The sequence below is a fragment of the Spermophilus citellus genome (genome assembly GCF_964194105.1).
Source record: "Spermophilus citellus genome assembly, chromosome: 7".
Taxonomy (NCBI): domain Eukaryota; kingdom Metazoa; phylum Chordata; class Mammalia; order Rodentia; family Sciuridae; genus Spermophilus; species Spermophilus citellus.
This window is the reverse complement of record NC_138188.1, coordinates 123,599,615-123,623,340: the sequence shown is the minus strand read 5'-3', so window position 1 is coordinate 123,623,340 and position 23,726 is coordinate 123,599,615. Positions and strand designations below refer to the sequence as shown.

Sequence of the window (23,726 nt, the reverse complement as noted above, 5' to 3'; positions counted from 1 at the left end):
TAGGACTCTCTGGTCGCATGAGAAGGGTGAATGAGAGAAATGTGAGAAGCGCCTGCAAAGAGGCTATAGTGTGTGTGTGTGTGTGTGTGTGTGTGTGTGTGTGTGTGTGTAAGACAGAGAGAGAGAGAGAGCGGGAGAGAGGGAGGGGGGAGAACACCTCGCTCAGAGACGCGTCCAGAGCCTCCTATCAAGAGGGTCGGGCGGGCGTGTAAGCTGTGTGCACAGTCCTCGGTGGAGCGTGTGCACGTGTCTGCCATTCTCCAGGCGACTCTGCTCGGAGGAAGTGTGTGAGGGAAGCGTGCTTGTGAGCTGGTTTGCGTGGCCAGACAAGGCGACCAAGGCGCGTTTGTCCTAACGGTCCTCCGTTGGAGTCTTTCCGAGGAACAAGGGAGTGAGCTGCAGGAACTCGCCTTGGAGGGAGGCCACGCCAACGCCCGCGCTCCAGGTCCAGGCGTGAGTGAGGAGGCCGGGCTCATCCAGGGCGCGTGGCGGAAGCCGTGGCGGCGAGAGCGCGCGTGTGCTTGTGCGCGTGCGCGTGGGGGCGCGGCGCGGAGAGAGGCGGCAGGCCCAGCCCCGTCGCAGCAGCAGCCCGGGGCGGCTCCTCCTCGAGCCTGGGACCGCCGCGCACCAGCCGCCGTGGTCGCCGCGCCCTCCCGCGTCTGCAGCCGGCTCAGCGTTCTGTCCGCCCAGACGCCACTTTCCGGGCTCCCGGCCTCGGCTCCGTGCAGAGGAAGAGGAAATGAGTGCGGCCGCCGCGCCGGCGCCCGAACGGGGTTGGAAGAGCGAGAAAGTGGACGAGGCGCAGGCCCTGGCGCGGAGCTGCGCCGCCCGCAGACCCGACTTCCAGCCGTGCGACGGGCTCTCGATCTGTGCCACTCACAGCCATGGCAAGTGCTTCAAGCTGCACTGGTGCTGTCACCTAGGATGGTGTCACTGTAAGTGGAGCCGCGTGTCCGCTACCATCGCGGTCCTGGGGGCACCCGCGGGGCCGTGCGGGTCGCGGCTGGCGCGGTGCAGCCGGGGGCTACGCGCTCTCCCGGGGCTGCCGCGCCGCAGGCTGGGGCCGCGCTGAGCTCCGGGTCGCTAGAACTGCCCAGAAGCGCAACGCCTGGGCTTGCGCTGCCTTGGCAACCAGAGGAATTCCCGGGGGGAGGTTAGCTCTGGTCACTGGCACGAAAAGGGGATGCCCTCGTCCCGGCAAGCTTTTTCTTTGGTACCAGAAATGTCCAGGCCGTGTTTTGAGAAGTGGTAGAGCGTCAGTGGAGTTGATGGCCAGCGGAGGGGAAGCCTCCGTTGGGGGGTCGGTGGTGCAAGAAGCGCCTCACTTTCTTTCTCACTTGGCTTCCCGACTGCTGTTTAAAAAAGTCTTGGAAATTGAACTTGTCCCATTGATCATATTCCAACTGAGAAAGCGCTGAAATGTGAGGAATTGCTTCCAGGAAGTTTAAAGGAACCGTTTTGGAGGGCACACTCTTTAGATACCTAGTTGCAGCATTTAAATCCAAGTTATGAGTGTGTTTAAGAATTAGAAAATAAACTGACTTGTAGATACGCTTGAAGGATCTTAATTTAATGTATGAAAGCTAGAACTACATGGTCCGGGACCTTTCTCTGTCTTTATGCTGCCTTTGATTTTTTAAGTAGATTAAACTTAAGTAGCCATTTAATCAGAATTCCACAATTTGATTAGTTCATAGTATTTGGCCTTCTCTATATGATGAATCATTTCTTTTTAGAAATACATTCTAAAGTTAGTTTCCACATAATATTAGAAGGTTTTCGTGTGCTTATTTAGGACACAGTTTTTCAAGTGAACTTAATATTATTTTTTCCTTGTTGGTTAAAAGAAAGTGACTCACCAAAGATGCTGTATATAACAAATCCCTTTTTACCTTAACTGAACACGATTGGATATTTTTAGTCGAATTTGTGAATAAAGGGATAGAAAATCCTTGCATTTTCTTAACAAATTCAAAGCACATGGAGCAGTACTGTTTTTGTCTTCCATCTGCTGATGGATCAGTTTCTTCTTATGTCACATTATTCTTATTGTGCTTAGAGAAAGCAATGGGGACAGGTTACATAGTTGGAAGTAGCAATCATGGGAAACCTGGGTGCTAAAGTACACAAGTAGGAGTCTGGTGAGGCATTTTTCCTGCGGAGGCATAGTGTGGACTATGAGGAAGGTTTAAATTGGTCCAAGTCAGTGCCTGTTTACAGCATCCCTTCTAAGTGCACCATTACTGTTGGAAACCTTACAGTCTAATCAGCTAGCTTCTTCCTTCATTAGCCTTGACTCTTAAAATATTCTTCCTTATAAGGAGCTGAAATCTTTACTTTCTAACTTCTTTCCACGGGTCCTATTTGTGCCTTATGAGATCATATAGAACAAATTCTTTTTCAGAAGAATTGGCTGTTTGAGCTGTTTACATATATGTATCTGAATATGCATGGGAATTTTTTTTTTTTAGACAGTGACTCTTATCTTTTTATCCCTGGCCATTCTCATAATGAAATAGATTTTCCTGGTGTTTTCTGTAATAGGTTTGAACTTCATGTTCATTGAGTGACTGAATGAAGATAGCCACCATTTTCCTCTGAAGCCATTGTTTTGTCCTGTTTATAAATTTACACTGCCTTTTGCCCTTTTATGGAAGAGTATCCAGGCTCCTAAGCATCCTGGTTCTGTTCTGAACCTGTGCCAATGAACATGATCCTGTAAAGGTTGTGACCCTAGAAAGGCAGGTAGTATCCCAGTTGTGGTCTGATCAGACCAGAGTGGAGCAAGACTGCTACATTCCCGTCTTTGAGATACTTCTGTTGCTGCAGCTATAGAGTCACATTAGCTCTTCTGATATCCACATCTTGTCATACTGAGCTTGCTGCTGTCACATTGAACTAAGCTTGCTATCAACTAGAGCCATTGAATGGGCCCTTCAAAAAAAAATATTATGGGAGCAATTAAGCCAGTTGTGGCAGTTTCCTTTTCAAAATTATAGCTATATTTTTAGACACAAGTATAGATAACCTTAGATCTTTTTCCTTATTTTAGGAGGATTAGCCTATTTTTCTTACTATGTTTTTTTCATTCCAGCTTTTTAATAATACATATTAGTTATTCCTCCTAGGTTCATGTCATGCCCATCTTAGATACCAACAGTGTATATTAACTTTATATACCTTCATTCTAATTATTAATAAAATAGGAAAATTAGGAAAAATTTATAGAGTCCTGAAACTCAATAGCAATTCATTAATGACTACTTAAAGTTGTTCACACAATTACCTAGTCACCTAAGCATACTTTTATCCATCTTTTATTTCTCACATCCACGTGGCTGTAACAAGAGTTAGTCAGATGACCTTGTTGCAATCCTACCAACACAGGATTTTTACTGCTTCTTTCTGATCTATGATCTATCTTATGAACTGTCTCTCTAAAAAACAAACAAACAAACAAACACACACACACACACACAAATATGGTATAACTCAGATTGGTTCCACAAATGCTCACCACTTTCTTTTCTAAATAGTTAGTAGCTGATTTTGAATAAATGATCTGAATTTTGAAAAGGATTGATGTCAGGTATACTGCACTGTTGTGACAATTCTCTCTGATTTTAAATTTAGACCTACATTCATTTGCTCTTTTCTAGTCTTCGGCCAGGCTCTGATTCTCATGCTTCCTGTCTGGGCAGCAGTTCAGTGATCTATTCACAAGGAGATGTGGCATTAAAAGCAGCCAGGTGCTGTGTTATGGTCTCCTCACCTGATTGGGCATCAACTCTTTCTACCCCTTTTAGCCCAAATAGCATTTTTATCTCAGGAGAAATAAGTCAACATACTTAAGAAGTTTGTTCATATTCTCTCTCTCTCTCTCTCTCTCTCTCTCTCTCTCTCTCTCATATCTCTTTCTCTTTCTTTCTCTCCCTCATTCATGAAACACTTCAGTTCTAAGCATGCATATGTCATGAGCACCTTCTCTTTATGAGACATTATTATGAAAATAATACAAATATGAATACATCTGGATTCTGCCCTTTAAGCAGAGTCTAGGGAAAGTTGCATGCTATATTTTCCTTGAAAATGGTGGATTCAGAATAGATAAAGGAATTTTAGCAATATATAACTGATGTTAAAATTGTAAAACTTGTAACCTTATTGAATAGAAAAGGCTGAAAAAAATGAACATGTTTATAAAAGATGTGGAAAGCTTATATATATATTCATATTCATAGATGCAGTGCTTGGTGCACTATTACATAATTAGTGTATTTGGGTGATGACTGACTTTTGATGTCTAGGAGCAAAACTGTAGCATCTCCTATTGGTGTTAAAGATAGATTATGGTGTTGAATAAACCGTGACTCTGAATCTGTTACTTAAACTTTCTTAGTAAGGAATGATATTAGACTGAATTAATAAGTGAAGGTTTTTTTTTTTTGTTGTTGTTGTTGTTGTTGTTGTTTTTGTTTTTGGTACTGGGGAATTGAACTCAGGGGCACTCAACCACTGAGTCACATCCCCAGCCCTTTTTGTATTTCATTTAGAGGCAGGGTCTCACTGAGTTGCTTAGGACCTCATTAAGCTGCTGAGGCTGGCTTTGAACCTTCAATCCTCCTATCTCAGCCTCCTGAGCCACTGGGATTATAGGCATGTGCCACCATTCCTGGCCATAAGTGAAGGTTTCTAAGAGGAGTCTTGAGAAAGGAAAAGATATGACTTGGTTAGAGTGGAGAGATGGGGGAAAACCATATGCAGGTATTATGAGGTAGATTTTTGTGGGGACAGATTATTTAAAAGGAAAAAGAAATAGGTTGGTGGAGATAGAGATAAGTGGGTGGATTTGAGAGAAATCTGAGGTGAAATCTGTAGCTCAATAGATTTGAAGAATAAGAGGCAACTTATTAAAAATAACTTCTGGACTTTTGGAATTCTGCCTTTTGCAGCTTAATTGGATGGAGAAGCAGGATTGGGAGGAAGATCATGAATTTGTGTTTGGATTTATTGTGTTTAAGCTGCTTTTGTCATCTCATGGTGATGTCAGTAAGCCATTAGATAAAGAATCGGAATCTCAGCGGGGGTGGGGGGGAGGTCTGGGCTAGAGATACCATGGAGGTCATTTACTTATTATAGTTGGCAGTTATAGCCATGAAGTGTGAGATTGCCAAGGGGGAGAAGGTAGCTCGAGAAGTGAAGAAAACCCTTAGGCTTTCCTTTAAACACCAGTGTTTAAAGTCTGGACCCAGGAGGATAACTTCCAGAGGAGACTTGGAAGAGATGGCTATAGAAGAAATATATGAATAGTATTTCAGAAGCCAAGGGAAATGAATATTTGAAGAAAGAATACTAAGATGAACCCCATTTTCAGCAAGTTCTTAGACACTCTTGAAATGTAATAGTAGTAATTTTCTTTATTGAAGAGGAAGATGAAAGGTTGAGCCTTGACTTTAGGAATATTGAATCCAAGCTATTTGTGGCAGTAATACTTCAAGGTCAAAAGGAGGTAGAGTGCCAGGAGTATCCTTGATTAGGACACAAAGATGATTTTTAATATTTATTCAATGATTACTTTGTGCTGGAATAAACTTAATATACGGAGTACTTTCTAGTCAGTTATGTCATTGTATCCATTTTAGAGCTGAGAAAAAAGCCTAGAGAGAGAGGTTAAGGAACTTTCCCTTGGGCATAGAGCTAGTAAGGACTGGAGCCTAGATTTGAATCTGTGTTATGACTGATTCTAGGACCTGGACTTGGAACCACCATTGGTGCTACAGAGCAATGTAAAATTAATGAGCAGAGCAGAACCCAGAGAGCTCAACTTCATTAAAGCCAGTGATGGCAAAAGTTTAAGAAATGGGTAGGTGGTATGCATTGTAGCAGTGAAATCCAGAAGATGAGAACTTTAAAAAGGTCGCTGGATGTTGAACAGTACAGCTCAAGTGAAGGGTTAAGAAAGAGAAAGTGATTAGAAGGTGACAGGTGGGGTTGAGTGGGTGTACAAGGTATGACGTAGGTGCCACCAGCAGAACTCAGAGTTGGCTTAGTAAAAATCACATAAAAGATGAGCTCAACTTTCTGCAGAAGACATCTTAAAAGATGTCGGTTTCTTTCAGGTTGAAAGCAGGAAGAGTGGGACTTGATGTTGTCTAATAGATGGTATTAGCATATCTAAAGAAAGACTGTCACAGCAGAAGGTGGATGGGCAGCCTAGAAATGTGGAAGGAATGGGGAGGGGAAAAGCAGGTGCTTTGGGGGGACTGTTGAAAGAAGGTGGTATGCTGCCTAGCCTGGGTGGGCTTGGGGCGGGGCTGTCCCTGCAGACCCTGGCGGCTATAATTCCTATTTATTAGCTCTCCTACACGGAGACAGGAGCTGTTAGAGAATTCAAATGTCTGGTCTTTAGGGAAAACAAATATGCTTCTTTCTGTTAGTAAATTAGCATGATATTTCTCATGTTATTCTGTTTTTCCTGCTTTTATACAACTCTATGGAAACTCAACAGGGTCAAGCTCTGACTTCCGTAGGGGAAAGGTAGTTGGTTTTTCTAGAGAACTTCTTAATCATTTCTATGACACTAGCTAGAGAGAAAGTATTCAAGAAGGTTGACAGTGAAACCCAGACCCCCCCCCCAAAAAAAAAAAAAGAGTGGGAAGCTGATTAACTAGAAAACTCTAGTTATGCTTTTTTTCCTGAGCATGAAGATTCTACCCATGTCTAGTGATTCAAGGATGAGAAGACATTTTTTAAGAGAAGAATAGGGTTATGGATGAGTTTCTTTGAGGCTCTTCCAAGTAGGGAAAGCTGATAGGTAGGGAAAACTGATGGCGTCTTTCCATCTGAGTGGGGCTTCAGTCACGGCTGCGCTGACCTCAGCAATAATAAGTACAGAAGGGCACAGTAGGGATTGTTTTGTATGTGTTAGTTTATTCAACCTTGCAACAAACTTGTGGGGCAAACACTCTTACTGTCCTCTTTTTGATCAGGAAACTCACATAAGGTCACATGTAGTACCTTTGGTGGCCTGTAGTAGCTGCGCATCAGAATGTGACAGACCAACTGGCACCAGGGCTGCTGGTTTCTTGATTCTGCTGAAGGTACTTTGAGGAGGAATTCAGCTGTTTTAAATTATCTTTGGAACAAGCAGAAATTAAGTAATTAAGTAAGAATGGCTTTTGATTTTAAGAGGAGGGCAATTATCTGCAACATGGATGTTTGTGAACTCCATAAAACTGTGCTATTAAAAAACACTGAGGTCAAGCATGGTGGCACTCACCTGTAATTCCAGCAATTTGGGAGGCTGAAGCAGGAGGATAGCAAGTTCCAGGCCAGACTCAGCAACTTTGCAAGACCCTGTTTCAAAATAAAAAATAAAAGCTGGGTGTGGTGGCGCATGCCTGTAATCCTAGCAGCTTAGGAGGCAGAGGCAGGAGGATCCTGGATTCAAAGGCAGCTTCAGCAATGGGGAGTCACTAAGCAACTCAGTGAGACCCTGTCTCTCAATAAAAGACAAAAAAAAAAAAAAATAGGGCTGGGGATGTGGCTCAGGGGTTGAGTGCCCCTGAGTTCAATCCCCAGTTATTTATTTATTTATTTATAAATAAATAAATGGGATTTGGTATAGCTCAGAGGTAAAGTGTCTCTGGGTTCAATCTGCACACCCACAAGTTTGATAATGTACAATGATACTTTTTTAAAAAATAGGCAAAAATATATTGTATAGCATGAAGCTTCCGTCATGTCATATCCTCAAATAATTCCTAACTTTTAGGTGCAAACCTTTTTTGGGATTAGATTGCATACAGACATTTGAATTGTCACTTGCAGGCCTGTTGAACTGAGACTTGAACCAGATGGCTTTTGAGGGCCTTTCTGTGGTAATTTATTACATTACAAAACCTTCATTTCATTTAAGTTTGTTCTTTCGTGTTATAGCATCTCATTGATTATAGGAAAGAGTATTTCTAGAGAAATTAAGTAATATTGATTTCAGATAAACCTAGGAATGCCTTTGACATATGTCTCATAAATGAGCTTTTTTTGAAAACGAACATATGGTTTATACATACACCGTGGAAGGCAGAGTTTTCCTAGAAAGAACAAGAGCTTTGATGTCAGACACACCTGTCTTAATCATGGTCCTTCTACCTCTCAGCATTGTGACCCTGGACAGTCTTCTTAACCTCTCTCAGCTTCAGTGTTCCTTTCTATAAAACAGGAGTAAAAACCCTACTTTCCAGGGTTAAGAATATATAAGCAAAGTAATGGACAATGTAGCGTCCTTGTGGCAGGCTCTTGAGTTGGACTTTGTGTTTCCATCATAGCTCTTCCCATTTTCTAGTTATGTAATTTGGGAAATTACTTAAATCTGTCTTTGAATTTCCTCTCTCTCCCTTTTTCTTCCTTCCTTTTTCTTTCCACAACTGGGAATTGAAACACAGGGGTACTTTATCACTGAGCTATATCCCAGTCCTTTTTATTTTCAGACACACTGTTGCTAAGTTGTGCAGGCTGGCCTCGAACTTGTGATCCTTCTGCCTCAGCCTCCCGAGTAGCTGGGTTTATGGGTGTGTGCCATCACCCCTGGCAGTTTCCTCATTTTCAATATGGCGATAATAATAATGTCAGCCTCAAAGTATTGTGATTATCCTTAGAGTTATATAGAAGCAAGAAAACTGAATAAATTGAAGGACACAAAAGCACACAAAATGACTGTTATGACTGACTGACTTTTTTTTTTTTTTAATCCTGGGTGCCATCCAGAGTCACATATGTTTATTTTAGTCTCCTTTAGTCATTCTGAAACAATGTTACTTTTTTTATGGCATTGAATTTTCTTTTTTAGAGAGAGAGAGAAAGAGAGAGAAAGAATTTTTTAATATTTATTTTTTAGTTTTCGGTGGACACAACATCTTTATTTTATTTTTATGTGGTGCTGAGGATCGAACCCAGCGCCCCGTGAATGCCAGGCAAGCACGCTACCGATTGAGCCACATCCCCAGCCCAAAGACATTGAATTTTTTGAAGAGTCCCTGTTAAGTATCTATAGAATGCCCATATTACAAATTTGCCTGATTGTCTCCTCATGATTAGATTTTGGTTAAAATTTTGTCAGGTTGCTGCATAGGTGACCTTGTCAGTGTCACGAGAAAAGACACAGGATGTCAGGTGCTCCACTACCGCAGCTGCTGAGGTGGTTACTGCCAGGTTGCCCGTTGTAGGCAGATCTATCTCTTCCCTTTTGTTTCTTCTTTTTAAAATTATGGTGATATTTTGTTTTTAAAAAGTAATTTGTGTGGTTGGTGATACTTTGACATTGGATATCCTGTTCCCTAACCAACTTTTTTAAAAAGTTTCTTTTATGGGGCTGGGGATATAGCTCAGTTGGTAGAGTGCTTGCCTCACATGCACAAGGCCCTGTTCAATCCCTAGTGCCACAAAAAAAAAAAAAAAAAAAAAAACAAGAAAAAAATTTGTAGTTGTAAAATAGACGGAATGCCTTAATTTTATTTGCTTATTTAATTTTTTTTTTCAGTATCAGGGATTGAACTCAGGGACACTCAACCACTGAGCCACATCCCCAGCCTTATTTTGTATTTTATTTAGAGACAGGGTCTCACTGAATTGCTTAGTGCCTCACCATTGCTGAGGCTGGCTTTGAACTTGCGATCCTCCTGCCTCAACCTCCAAGCTGCTGGGATTACAGGTGTGCCCCACTGCACCTGGCTTATTTGTTTATATTTATGTGGTGCTAAGGATCATCCCAGTGCCTCACACATGCTTGGGAAGTGCTCTGACACTGAGCTGCAGCCCCCGCCCTCCCCACCCAACTTACACCGTGATTTTGGCATTGACTGGAGGTCCTTGCATGTGTCATTTAGTGATCTAAATATGTCATTCCTACTGCCATCCAATGGCACCTTCTCTCTGAGGAGGAGTTTCTCTTCTTTACCTTCATTTTAATTGTTATTGTAAAGTGTTTTTTTTTTTTTGTCTGGTGCATCATACATAATCAAATGTTATAATTCTTTTCGGTGCTCAACTGCCTTAGGTTTGGGCAGGGAGCCTTCCTTCAAGCTGGCATCTGCATCTGTCCTTTTCACAAGTCTTCTTGTTTGTTGATCACTTCCCAGTTTTCTGGCACAGCAGGTTTGTCCAGGCTTATCTAATAATTCCCTGCCCCAGATCAGAAAGCTGGTATTTTTCCGAGAATCCCAGGTTCTTTTTTTGTGAGAAACGGTGAGAAAAACCATCATCTGGTCTCTGGGTGTGCTTGTTTCCACTGGATGCTGTTGCATCGTCGGGTGTCCTTCATCTTTCCTTAATGCCTGCATGTACCTCCTTTCTCTGTTATTAAACCCTGCTTTCCAGTACATTATCCTATTTACTCATTCCTTCTGTGCTCAGCTGCACACAAGAGAGTTTAGAAATTACTATATCGGTACCACCACCAACAACAAACAGGTGACTAAAGTTTAAGATTCCTTGCATGCCTTTGTCTTCAGATGGAATCCTAGAAGGGAGGTGTAGTGAAAGAGCACTGAGCTTGGCTGTTTGTTGAATTGCATGTCTGTTTCCTAATGGTCTTCTTCTTGTTTCTCATTCTGATCAATTGCTAGATTTTCTTTCAGTGAAACTTTTATTTCGAGATAATTGTAGCTTCACTGCAGTCTTGAGAAATAGTATAAAAGAGGTCCTAAGTACCCTTTATCCAGTTCTCCAGTGGTAACATCTTGCAAAGCTATAGTACTGTACCATGTCCAGGAAGGTGACATTGGTGCAGTCAGGATAAAGGACAGGGATGGCTCATGCTGGCCTTCTAGAGCCACACATGCTTCTTCTCTGGCCCCAACCCCTCCTCAGTCCCTGGCAATCCTAAACTGTTCTCCATTTCTATAGTTTTATTTCCAGAATGCATAAACATGGACACACATAGGATGTAATCTTTCATGATTGTCTTTTGTCACTCACCATGACTCCTTGGAGGTCCATCCAGGTTGCTGAGTGTACAATGGTTTGTTTATTTGTTTTTCTTTGTTTCTTTCTTAGAAACAGGCAAATCACAGATTTATTGAAAGGGTAAGTGAAAGTCACACTCCGTAAAGTGACATGGTTTTTCTGAGTGGGAGAGCCGCTCCGGCCCCCCTAGTTTCTTTTCACTGCTGACTAGCTTTCCATGGTTTACACACACGACAGTTTGTTCAGCCATTCACCCATTGAAGGACGTTTAAATTATTTCCAGTTTTAATACAAAAAAATGTAAATATTCATGTACATTTTTTCTGTGTGACTTCTTTTCTCCTGGATAAATGTCCATGGATGTAACTGCTGGGTTGTATGGTAGTTACATGTTTAATATTTGCAGAGGAACTGTACCACTCCTACTCACTCACACCTGTGTGAGTGGTCCACTTTCCTCATCACATCCTGCCAGCCTTTGGTGTAGTCACAGTTGTTGTCTTAGCTGTTCTCTTGGGTGTTCTCTTAGTTTGGGTTACTATAACACAATTCCATATTTTGTGCTTATAAACTAGAAGTTTATTTCTTTTGGGGGGTGGTACCAGGGATTGAACTCAGGGGCACTTGACCACTGAGCCACTCCCCAGCCCTATTTTGTATTTTATTTAGAGACAGAGTCTCACTGAGTTGCTAAGTGCCTAGCCATTGCTGAGTTTGGCTTTGAACTCAAGATCCTCCTGCCTCCGCCTCCCGAGCCACTGGAAGACATTTATTTCTTATAAACTTGTCATGGAGGTTGATAGCCCAGTCTCCAGGTACTGACATAGAGGGTCATCTTCCTGGTTGTAGATTGCCGACTTATCAGTGTAAGTTTAATAGCGAAGAGGAAAAAAGGCTAAAGAGCACCCTGGCTTCTCTTTCAGAAGGGCACCAATCCCATTCATGAGCATTCCACTTTCATAACCTTATCATCTTTCAGAGGCCCTATCTTCCAATACAGTCACTCTGATGATTACATTTCACTAAAATCTAATCATCAGAGTGACTGTATTGGATGTTCAGTCAAAAAGTGTGTACTGATGCCTTGTTTGAGATTTAATTTTCATTTATTTATTGGCTGGTGTTCATGTGCTTGTATGCTACTTGTATGTCATCCTGAGTGAAATGTCTCTTCATGTCTTTTGTTCTCTTCTTTCCAATTCATTGTATGAAGCTTGTATTACTCTGATACCAAACCCAGACAAAATAGTACAAAGAACTATCGACCAACATTACTCATGAATACAGATGTAAAAATCCTAAACAAACTAATAGCAAATAGAATTCAGCAATACATAAAAAGAATTACACACCATAACAGATGTTTTTTATTTTCCTTCGATGGATTGTGCCTTTGGTGCTTTTAAGAATTCTTGCCAAGCTTGAGAGCTCAAAGATTTTCTCATTTTTCCTAAAAGTCCTACAATTTTAAGTTTTACATTTAACCCCACAATCCATTTTGAGTTAATTTTTGCATGAAGTGGGTGACATAGACCAAAGTTCACTTTTTTGCATGTAGGTGTTCATTTGCTCCAGCCCCATGGAATAAAAGGCTGCTTTCCTCTATTAAATTGCTTTGGTGCCTTTGTCAAAAATAATATCCTATGGGTCTATTTATAGACTTTCTATCATATTCCAGTGACTTGTGTGTCTCCTCTGCTGTAATATCATAGTCTGATATAGCTGCACAGTATAAGAAATCTTTATATGGGGTGAACTGATTCTTTCCACTTCTGTTTTTCAGAATTACTTTAGCTATTCTAGTCCCTTTGCCTTTCCATATGAATTCTAGAATAATCTTGACTAAATCTATATAAAAATAACTTGCTGGTATTTTGATAGGAATCACAGTAAATCTGTGTATCAATTATAGATGTCTATGTTTTTCGTCAGTATTATATAGCTTTTAGCATATGAGTCCTACACGTTTTGTTAGAATTTTGCATAAACATTTAAATTTTTTGAATGATTGTAAATGTTTTTACATTTTCAGTCCTGGTTCATGGCCAGCATGTAAAAATCCAATTTACTTCCTGTATTCTCTTTTGATCCTGTGACCTTGCTGAGGTACCTTTTTAGTTTTAGGAGGGTTTTTAAATTTTCAAATAAATTCCATTGGATTTTCTACAGTGACAGTCTTCCATTTTAAAACAGGGATGGTTTGAGTTTTTGCTTTCAGATCTGTATGCCTTCCTGCACCCTGCCTTTTCTTGTTGTATTACACTGGCTAGAACTTCTAGCCCTGGGTTTAATAGGAGTGGTGAGAGAATGTGTTTGTTCCTTTTCCCCCCATCTCAGGAGGAAAGCCCTGAATCTTTCACTTTTAAGTGTAATGGCAGCAGTAAGCTTTTTGTAGATGTTCTTTTTCAAGTTGAGGAACTTCCCTTCTGTTCCTATTCTGAGAGGTTTTTCTTTTTTTCTGTTGTGAATAGGTATTAAATTTTCAAATGCTTTTTCTGTATCAGTTGATGTGATCTGTAATTTTTTCTCAGTAGCCTATTAATATGGTGAGTTATATTGGTTTATTTTCAAATATTGAACCAGACTCACATTCCTGAAATGAACCCCATTTTATTATGCTATATAATTCTTTTTAGGTATTGCTGAATTCTGTTTGCTAATAGTTTAAGGATTTTTGTGTTTGTATTCCTGAGTAGCAATGGTCAGTTGTTTTTTGTACTGTCTTTGTCTGAATTGGTATCATACTAATACTACCTTCATACAATGAATTGGAAAGTTTTTCCTTTCAGAATTTCTGGATAAAAATGTGTAGACTTGATATGAACTTTTCTTTACATGCTTAATAGAAACCTCCAGTGAAACCATATGGACCTGGAAGTTTTTTTTTTTTTTTTTTTTTTTTGAGTTTAAAATTTAATTCATGGGCTGGTGCTGTAGCTTAGCAGCAGAGTGCTTGCCTAGCATGCTTGAGGCACTGGGTTCGATCCTCAATACCGCATTAAAAAAAAAAAAACGAACAAATAAAGTAAAGGCATCCTGTCCATCTACAACTACAAAAAAAAAAATCAGTTCAATTGAAACATATTCAGTTTCCTCAATGGTTATAAGGCTATTCATTATTACCAATGAGTTACTAACAATGAATTATGGTAGTATGCATTTTTAAAGGAGTTGTTTCATTTCTTTCTAAGTTGTCATCCTTTTGTGTGGAGTTAGTTGTTCGTAGTATTTCCTGGTTAGGCTCTTGATGTTTTTAATGTGTCTGGTGATATCCTCTGCTTAATTCCTGGTTTTGGTAACTTGTGTGTTTTGTCTTTATTCTTGCTAGAGGCTTTTCATTTTTGTTGACCTTTTCCAAGAACCAGCTGCTTGTTTCATTGATTGTCTCTATTGTTTTTCTGTCTACCATCTTTGAGTTCTGTTCTAATTTTTATTATGCCTTTCCTTCTCCATTTGGATTTATTTTGAAAGCTGCTTTTTATAGCTCAGATCATGAGGTGGGAGCTTAGATTACTGACTTGAGACGTTTTCTTTTTTTTTTCTACAGTATGCATTTGTTAATATAAAATTCCCTTCAGCACTGCTTTAGCTGCAAATGAATTTTGATGTGTTTTATTTTCATTTTCATTCGGTTCACTGTATCTTTTTTGATTTCCCATGAGACTGACTTTTTGACCCATGGATTTTGAAGGTGTAGTTTAGTTTCCAGGTGTTTGGATATTTTCCTGTTATCTTTCTGTGAATTAATTTCTAGTTTGATTCCGTGTTGTATGATTTTAATTTTTATGACATGGTTGAGGATTTTTTATGGCCCAAGGTATGGACTGAGTGTCACGAACACTTGGAAAGAATGGGTATTCTGCTATTATTGGGTGAAGTGTTCTCTGTGTGTCTCTTTGTTTATTCATTGGGGTTGTCTACATCTTTATTTTTTGTCTATATGTTCTGTTGGTGATTGAAAGAGGGGTGTGGATGTCTCCAACCAGTTGTGGATCTGTCCTTTCAAGTCTATGGTCTTTGCTGGACCTACATTTGCATTTCTTTTGTTTAGTACATACATATTTTAGGATTGTTATGTGTTCTTGTAAGATTGACCCATTTGTCATTATCTAATTTCTCCGTTTCTGGTAATTGTATTTGCTCTAAAGTGAAGTCCACTTTATCTGATATTAAAAGAACCACACTTGCTTTCTTTTGTTAATACTTGCATGACCTATCTTTTCCTTTTATTTTTATCCTTCCATACTGTTAAATAGGGAGTGATTTTCTTCTATGTAGCATAAAGTCTGTCATGCTTTTTTAAGTCACTGTCAATCTGTCTTTTATTTGATGTATGTAAACCATTTACATTTAATGTAATTGATATGTTAGGGATTAGGCCTGCCATTTTATTTTTTGTTTCTTTATTTTTATTCTTTTTCATTTCTGTTTTCTTTTTCCTATTTCCCCAGGAGTTACTTTAACATTCTTTTTGCAATTCCATTAGGATTTATCTGTAATATTTTGAGTGTCCTCTTTGTATAACTTTTTAGGGGTTGCTATGGGTATTACAATATGTATATATAATATCATAGTTTTGACTACTTTTAATTAAGTATAGGAATCACACCTACCTTCATGTCCTTTTGGCTTCCTCCACTTAAAATATAATCTTAATATGTTAATTCTGTATTTAGAACCCTATAGACAGGGTTATAGTTTCTGTTTTAACTGTCAAATGTAATTCACTAAATTCAAGAAGAAAAGGAAAGTATCTATCCTTTTGTCGTCTTCTATTTTCCTGATTTTTCAAAATTCTTTCTTTTCTGTTCCTTTTCTAAAGAAAACTTCTTTTAGCTATTCTTTTATAATAGATCTGGTTGTGGCAAATTCTCTTAGCTTTCCTTCATCTCAGAATGTTAAGATTTCTGTTTTATTCCTGAAGATGTTTTTGGTGGGTATATGGTTCTGCATTTTTTTTTTTTTTTTACTTTCAGCACTTGGTGGGGTAGGGGGGCAGAAAAGTGGGGACCTGTGCCACTTCTTTTGGCCTATGATGAGAAATCCGTTGTCATTTGAATTGCTTTCCTCTTATAGATAAGGTTCTGTTTTCCTTTGGCTTCTTTTAAGATTTGTTCTTTTTCTTTAATTTTCAGAAATCTGCACATGATGAACACTGGCTTGGATTTCTCTGCATTGTCCTGGTTCAGCTTCTTGACTCTGTAGGTTTATTATGTTCCTGGCTAACTTTGGGGAGTTTTCAGCCTTTGTTTCTTCAGGTGCTTCTGCAGCACTGCCCCTTTTCTGCCATTTTATTTTTTTTCTTCATTTTTCTTCTTTTTTCATTTCTTCCTGTCAGCCAGGAAATACCAATGGTTCATTTCAGGACCCCAGTAAAATGAATTCACAATAGCTAAACTGTGGAACCAACCTAGATGCCCCTCAGTAGATGAATGGATTAAAAAATGTGGTGTAAATTCACAATGGAATATTACTCAGCCATAAAAGAGAATAAAATCATGGCATTTGCAGGTAAATGGATGGAGTTGGAGAATATAATGCTAAGCAAAGTTAGCCAATCCCCCAAAACTAAATGCCAAATGTTTTCTCTGATATAAGGAGGCTGATTCATAGTAGGGTAGGGAGAGGGAGCATGGGAGGAGTAGAAGAACTCTAGATAGGGCAGAGAGGTGGGAGGAGAAGGGAGGGGGCAGGGGTTAGAAATGATGGTGGAATGTGATGGACATCATTATCCAAAGTACACGAATGAAGACACAAATGGTGTGAATATACTTTGTGTACAACTAGAGATATGAAAAATTGTGCTCTATATGTGTAATATGAATTGTAATGCATTCTGCTGTCATATATAACAAATTAGAATAAAAAATAAAACAATGGATATTAGATTTTTAAAAAATCATACATGCTTGGTCCCTAAGGCTCTTCCTTTTTTTCTTTTAAGTATACTTTCTCTTTATTTGTTTAAATTGGGTGATTTCTGTTGCTCCATTTTTAATTCAGTAAAACTTTTCATTTGCAAGCCTGTCACTGTGATTTATTTGGTATTATTGTATTTATTTTGGTATTATATTTTTTAGTTATTGTATTTTTATATGGCTCTTTATTCTGTTTCTCTCCAGAGACTGTTTCTCTTCTGAGGCTTTTATGTCTTCCTTTGTTTTGAGCATACTTATAGTTGTTCACCGAAGCATTTTTTTTTTATTATGGTTGATTCATTGTCAGATAGTTCTGACCATTTCTGTCATCACAGTTTTGACATCTGTTGATTGTTATTTTTTATTCCATTTGAATTCTTCCTGGTTTCTTGCTGAGACAAATGATTTACAATTAAAACCCAGACATTTTTGGATTATATTATGGGACTCTGGGTCTTATTTAAACCTGGTATTTTTAGTGGCTTTAAAAAAAAAAAAAAAGAGGCACACCATTCTGGCAGGAGAAGGAGCGTGTCAGACTCATTACTGCCAGATGGACGTAGAATCCAGACTTCACACTCGGCTCCCTTTGGTACTCTGGGTGTGTGACTCCTTCTTACCGCTGGGTGGGAGTGGGAGCTATTGCTCTCTTTTAGGTCTTCCCCAACACCGTGGGTGAGGCCTGTTTACCATGAAGTCCTGACTTTTCACTAGGCCTCAGGCACCTCCAGGGTAAGGTGTTGAAGTACCTCATCAGAACATTTCAGGGTGGAAATCAGCTTACCCTTCCGCCTCCGATCTCCAGGCTTTGCTGGCATGAATTAGGGGGATATACAGTTGTTTTTTTCCTCTGATGGTTGACTGGCGCTGAGGAGTTATCATCTAAAAGTTTTCTGTTATTTTAGGTTGTTCCTTTCCTGTTGGCTAGAAAGAGATGTGTTGGGGCTGCTTTTTTCTGCTCCATTGGTATTTCCTGGTTGACAGCTCTTCACAGGTGTCTGGGATACATAAAGGGAGACAAACAGCAATAAAATAAGCCCTGGGAACTCCCTGTCATTGGGTTGGTGGTTTCTTTGGCTCCGAGGTTTCTAGTGGGTCAGGCATCTTCTGTCTGCCTTTCACTGTCTTTTTCTGTTTTGCTTCATATTTAATGATATTTAATTATGCTTAGTGGGAAGGAATAGGGAAAAGTATGTCCACTCCATCTTCCTGAAAGTACTAGCCTCCACCCTTTTGACTGTTAATTTTGAATATATAAAAAAATTTGTGGTTAAGAAGTCAACGTACATAGCTGGGTGCAGTGGCACACGCCTGTAATCCCAGTGGCTCTGGAGGCTAAGGCAGGAGGATCACAAGTTCAAAGCCAGCCTCAGCAACTAGGCCAGGCCCTAAGAAACTCAGTGAGATCCTATCTCTAAATAAAAAAATACAAAAAGGGCCGAGGATGTGACTGAGTGGTTGAGAGCCCCTGAGTTCAATCCCTGGTACCAAACAAACAAACAAAAAAGTCAATGTACATAAAAAGAATACTGACAAAGTTCAGTTGTATTTCTGTACTTCTACTTGATTCTCATTCACCTCTTCTAGATATGATTTTGATTAATTTTGTTTTTATTGTTTCTTTTTGCAAAATTATATAAATTGTATGTGCATAACGTACATATATATGTGCCTAAACATGTTCATGTTTCCTTTTTTAAATAATATTTTATTTATTTATTTTTATGTGGTGCTGAGGATTGAACCCGGTACCTCACATGTGCGAGGCAAGTGCTCTACCACTGAGCCATAGCTCCAGTGCTCCCTGTGTTTCTTAAAAGCTAGTCATACTATAGTATTTTTTGCCTCGTGATTTTTTTTTCATTAGACAGTATATCCTAAAAATCACTTCATATCTATTTATAGAGATCCTTCTCATTTCTTTATGCTTGTATGGTACTTTGTTGCATATATATGCAGTAGATTTTTAACCAATCTCTTATTGCTGGACATTTTGTTTGTTTCTCATGTTCTATTCTTTTTTTCAATATATTTTTTTTAGTTATAGTTGGACATAATACCTTTCTTTTTTATTTTTATGTGGTGCTGAGGATCAAACCCAGTGCCTTGCACGTGTTAGGTGAGAGCTCTATTGCTGAGCCACAACCCCAGCCCCGTGTGTTGTATTCTTTGGAAGCGTGTCTTTAAAGTCCTAGCACCTGGTTGCTGTGTTAGAGAATTAACGTATGTGTCAGTGTGTTAGGTATTGCCAAGTGTTGATTGGGTTGTACAATTTGTCCTCCCACCAGTAACATATAACAATGACTGGTTCCTTGGTATGCTTCCCCAGTAGGGCATGTTGCCAGGTTTTTGAGATTTTGCCACGTTACAGGGGAAATAGCCTGTCAGTGTAGTTTTATTTTTACCTTTCTTGTATTATCAGTGAAGTTGAACCTATTTGTTTTACCTCCATTCTTCTGAGATATTTTCACTGATTATAGTCTTCCAGTGAAGTGGAGACATCAGCCGTAGTCTTCTGGATTTCCTTGTTGCTGTGGAGAAGCTAGCTGTCAACTGACATTCCTTTCAGGGTTATCCACCTCTTTTTCTCTTTAACTGCCCTTAAGGTAGTCTGTCTGCCTGTCTTTCTCTCTCTCTCTTTTGTTGTTGTTGTTTGATTTTGTTTTTAATTTTTTATTTATGATTGTAGATAGACCCAGTACCTTTATTTTGTTTATTTACTTAAATATTTATGTGATGCTGAGGATCAAACCCAGTGCCTCACGTTTGCTAGGCAAGTGCTCTACCGCTGAGCTACAACCCCAGCCCTACATATCACCATGTTTAGATGTGGAATTCTTTTTACTTATCCTGTTTCAGATTCATTGAGATTCTTCAGTCTGAATTGATGTCTTTCATTAATTTAAAAAATACATGACCACTCACTCTTCAAATATTGTTCTTTCCCTAATTCTCACATCTGGAACTCTCATTAGGTGTGTGTTATGAAATTTCACTTTATCATCCATATCTTTAGACCTCTGTTTTGATTATGAATCCCTTTGTCACTTCTAATACACTCTGGACAATTTTTTCAGACATGGCGTTTAGTTTACTCAGTTCATCTAGGTTGAATCTGCCATTAAATTAACTCATTGAGTTTTTTATCTTCCTTCTCTTTAAGAGACAGTGGTCTCACTTTATTGCCCAGGTTGGTCTGGGACTGTGGACTCAAATGATCCCTCCTTCTCAGCCTTCCAAGCAGCTGGGATGACAGCCACGCACCACGGTGCCTGCCCTTTTGTGTAGTGTATTGTAGATCTTCTGTTTGGTTCTTTTTCAGATAGTCATTTTGAAAAGAACCTGCTCATTTTTCATAGTTACTTGTTTTCACCCACTTGTTCTAATTCCTTTTATTTCTTTAAACATGATGAATGTGCTTATTTTGTATTCTGTTTTTGATAGTTTCAATATTTGAAGCTTTGCTGATCTGATGCTACTGTATTTTACTGTGTGACTTGCTCGTTTGCATATTTTGAGATTTTTAACTGTGAATTCTTGTTTCTTGAAATATTACCCTTTGGGAATTCTGTAGATAGGATTTGCTTTTGCTAGAAGCCTGAGTGCACTATTAGTGCAGAATTGCTTTGAGCTAAACAAATAGCTTGACATGTTTGGACTGCTTAGAAAGGTGAAGTTTGACTGAAACCTATTGAAGGAGACACCTTTTATTTATGAATTACATTTCCCCCTCTTTTTTCACATCCTGAGTTCAAGACATGTAAAACCCCTGTAGGAGTAGGTTTATTTCTTGTATATCTTTACATTAATACCAAGTTTTGGGAGAGTTTCCTTTTAGACTATCTTTGGTAGGCCCAAAGCTTTGTCTTCTGAATTCTGAGCTACCAAAAGGCCATAGATATCAAGGCTAAAAAGTTTACCTATCCAAACAAATATCCTCAAAGTGAACACCATGTTCACTTTTAATCTTGATTCACAAAGTTTCTACCTTCTATCTTTAAATGTGTTTTACTAAATATTCCTTACTCCCCCCACCCCAGATCATCAATGTAGTGCAGAATACTAAAAGTTTTCCAGCAATTTTTAGTAATTTCAGTGGGACACTTAGGTTGCCTGCTATATCTTCTGGTCAGGCAAGTCTATTTTAGAATTCCTGTTATAGACTGGGTGTGGCAGCACACGCCTGTAATCCCAGTGACTTGGGAGGCTGAGGCAGTAGGATCTTGGTTCAAGGCCAGCCTTAGCAACTCAGTGAGGTGCTAAGCAATTTAGTGAAAGCCTGTCTCAAAATTAAAAATAAAAAGTGTTGGGGACTTAGCTCAGTGGTAAAGTATCCATGGAATGTGAATACATGTACATATGAATTCAGTATAATAAAAGGCAATAAATATATTAGTTCTTTATTGAACTAGATATCAGACTTAAGGCAAACTGTTGTAAAAGATGACATTGTCTCTTTTTGTCGGTTACTTTTTGTTGATTGCCAAGCACCTCCATTCAGAACTTTGAGGAATTACTACATAGTCAACAGACTTATGGTTAACTTTCAGGTTAAATTACAATTTTTGTAAAATCATTTTGGGCAAGATGGATAGTCATTTATTTGATTAAAATTTTTAGATTGTCAAGCCACTTTAAAATTACTTTTTAGAGTCATGGTGAGTTATCAATTTATCAATTGAGTTATCAATTTATGTCTACTATGTTGGCAGTACTAAAGAAGAGAGAATCACAAGTGTTGATAGGGTTGTGGAGAAGTTGGAGCACTTATGGATTGCTGGTGGGAATATGAAATGACACAAACAGTTTGGAAACCAGTTTGGCAGTTCACTCAAATGTTAAGCTTAGAGTTATCATATGACTTAGTAGTACCACTACTGGATAATCCAAGAGAAATGAAAAATATTCCCATACAAAACTTGCATGCATACATCAATGGCAGGATTATTGATAATTGTCAAAAAGTGGAAACTCCCCACATTATCCACCAGTTAATGAGTGGATGACCAAGGTATGCTATTATATGTAGTCTATTAACCATAAAATGGAATGGGATAAAGTACTGATATATACTAAAACATTATATTAAGTGAAAGATGCCCAACACAAAAACCTATAAACTATATTTTAAATGAATTGTCCAGAATAGGCAAATCCACAGAGAGAAAGTTGGCTAGTGGTTGCCACAGGCTAGGGAAGAAAGAATAGAGAAGGATTGCTCTTCAATGTGAGTTTCTTTTTAAAGTGATGAAAATGTTCTGGAATTAGACAGTTTTGATGTTTGTAGAATTTTATGAAAATACTAAAACCCACTGATTTTTATTCTTTGATGAATTTTATGATACTTGAATAATGATAGTAAATATTATGTGAAAAATACTGTTTTATAGCTTTTTATATTAAAGAACCAGTTTTCTTCAGAATGTTTATTTTTAACATAAACATTTGTAAAAAAAAAACATTTTGGTGGGGTTGTTGGGGATTGAACCCAGGGGTCTTATATATTATACTAAGTGTACACTTTACTACTAAGCTGCACCCCAACCCTAATAAAATATTTTATAGAATCATTTTATAATATATTGATATAACGTGAGATGATTTCCTAGGTAATAAAAACCAGGAAATGCAAGTTCTTAAAAAAATGTCAATTATTCTATGAGAGATTGTATCTCAAGTGGCACACTGAAGAGGAGTTGGCTGATATTTAGTTGCTCGCTTTGAAGAGGTTTCTAAGCCAAAAATATCAGTGAGTACTCAGCTTTAATTGTGTAACCATAGTGAAAATATTCCTTATGCTTTGATCTGTTTCCTATAATTTTGACTTTACATTTTGGATGTTATATCACTATTGCTTTATAATATGCTCTTAAGTCAGAATGAAATGAACTTCTTATAATTTTATTTTGTTTTAATATAGTTTGATAATACAATAAGTCTAAAATTGCCTTCTTAATAAGTAGATTAAATTTGATTATTAATATTGTTAGCATGTTTTAAAAATAATTGCCCTTTCTTGTATGTAATTTTATCAATTTACAGTTTCTTTAAAAAAAATTTTTTTTTGTAATTATAGAAGGACAGAATGCCTTTATTTTATTTGTTTATTTTTTTATCTGGTGCCAAGGATTGAACTCATTGCTTCATGTGTGCTAGGCAAGCACTCTGCCACGGAGCTACAGCCCCAGCCCCAATTTACATTTTCACTGTACTTGTCCCATTTTGCCTGCCAAGTTGTTGACAGGTTAGTTCCTCTCATTGTTAATTTTGTTAAATGGCAGGGTCTATCTTGTTAGTCACATTGTTCTACCTATATTTTATAGTGGCTGCTTTTAAAAGAAATATTCTTAGATCTGTAGTCATGCTTCTATTAATTCAGAATCTTAAATTAACATTTGAGTGTCCCATAATTGCTTATGACTAGTATTAACTAGAATATAAAATTAGAAAAACTTAAAAACCATGTGAGACTAACCTGTTACTTTGTATCTTTCCTATATCTTTTTCCAAAATGGCTGCAGCTTCTTTAGAGGCTTAGAAAGCCACTGGTTCCATCTTCGGACAGTGTTATTAGTAAGCTATTTCTTCTATTGAGAAGCTTACTTTCTAGTCCATCTCTGATGTCCGTCTCTTTGTGCTGGCTCTTTCTGGTGCCACCCTGAAGAGCTTCCTCAGCCCACCTGTCATCCATTTCATACTGTATGGCGCATTTCCTGTATGCAAAGTCCTGAGCTAGGTGCTGGGAATACAGCATTGAAGAGAATAGCCATGATACTTATTTTCTGGGAGCTTCCTTTTTAGTAGGTGAAGTAGACATTAAATAACTGGTTACAACAGTAAGTATTT

At 38.6% G+C, this 23,726-nt stretch overlaps 1 protein-coding gene across 1 annotated transcript in view; it reads left to right on the top strand.

Moving 5' to 3' along the window:
* The first annotated feature begins 416 nt into the window (after positions 1-416).
* Positions 417-23,726, top strand: part of LOC308654025 (UPF0524 protein C3orf70 homolog) — an 83,066-nt gene continuing 59,756 nt past the window's right edge. Inside the window, exon 1 of the mRNA XM_081302856.1 lies at positions 417-935. Within this exon, the coding sequence (XP_081158982.1) occupies positions 740-935 (196 nt within the window). The 5' untranslated portion in view covers positions 417-739. The remainder of the gene's footprint in view (positions 936-23,726) is intronic.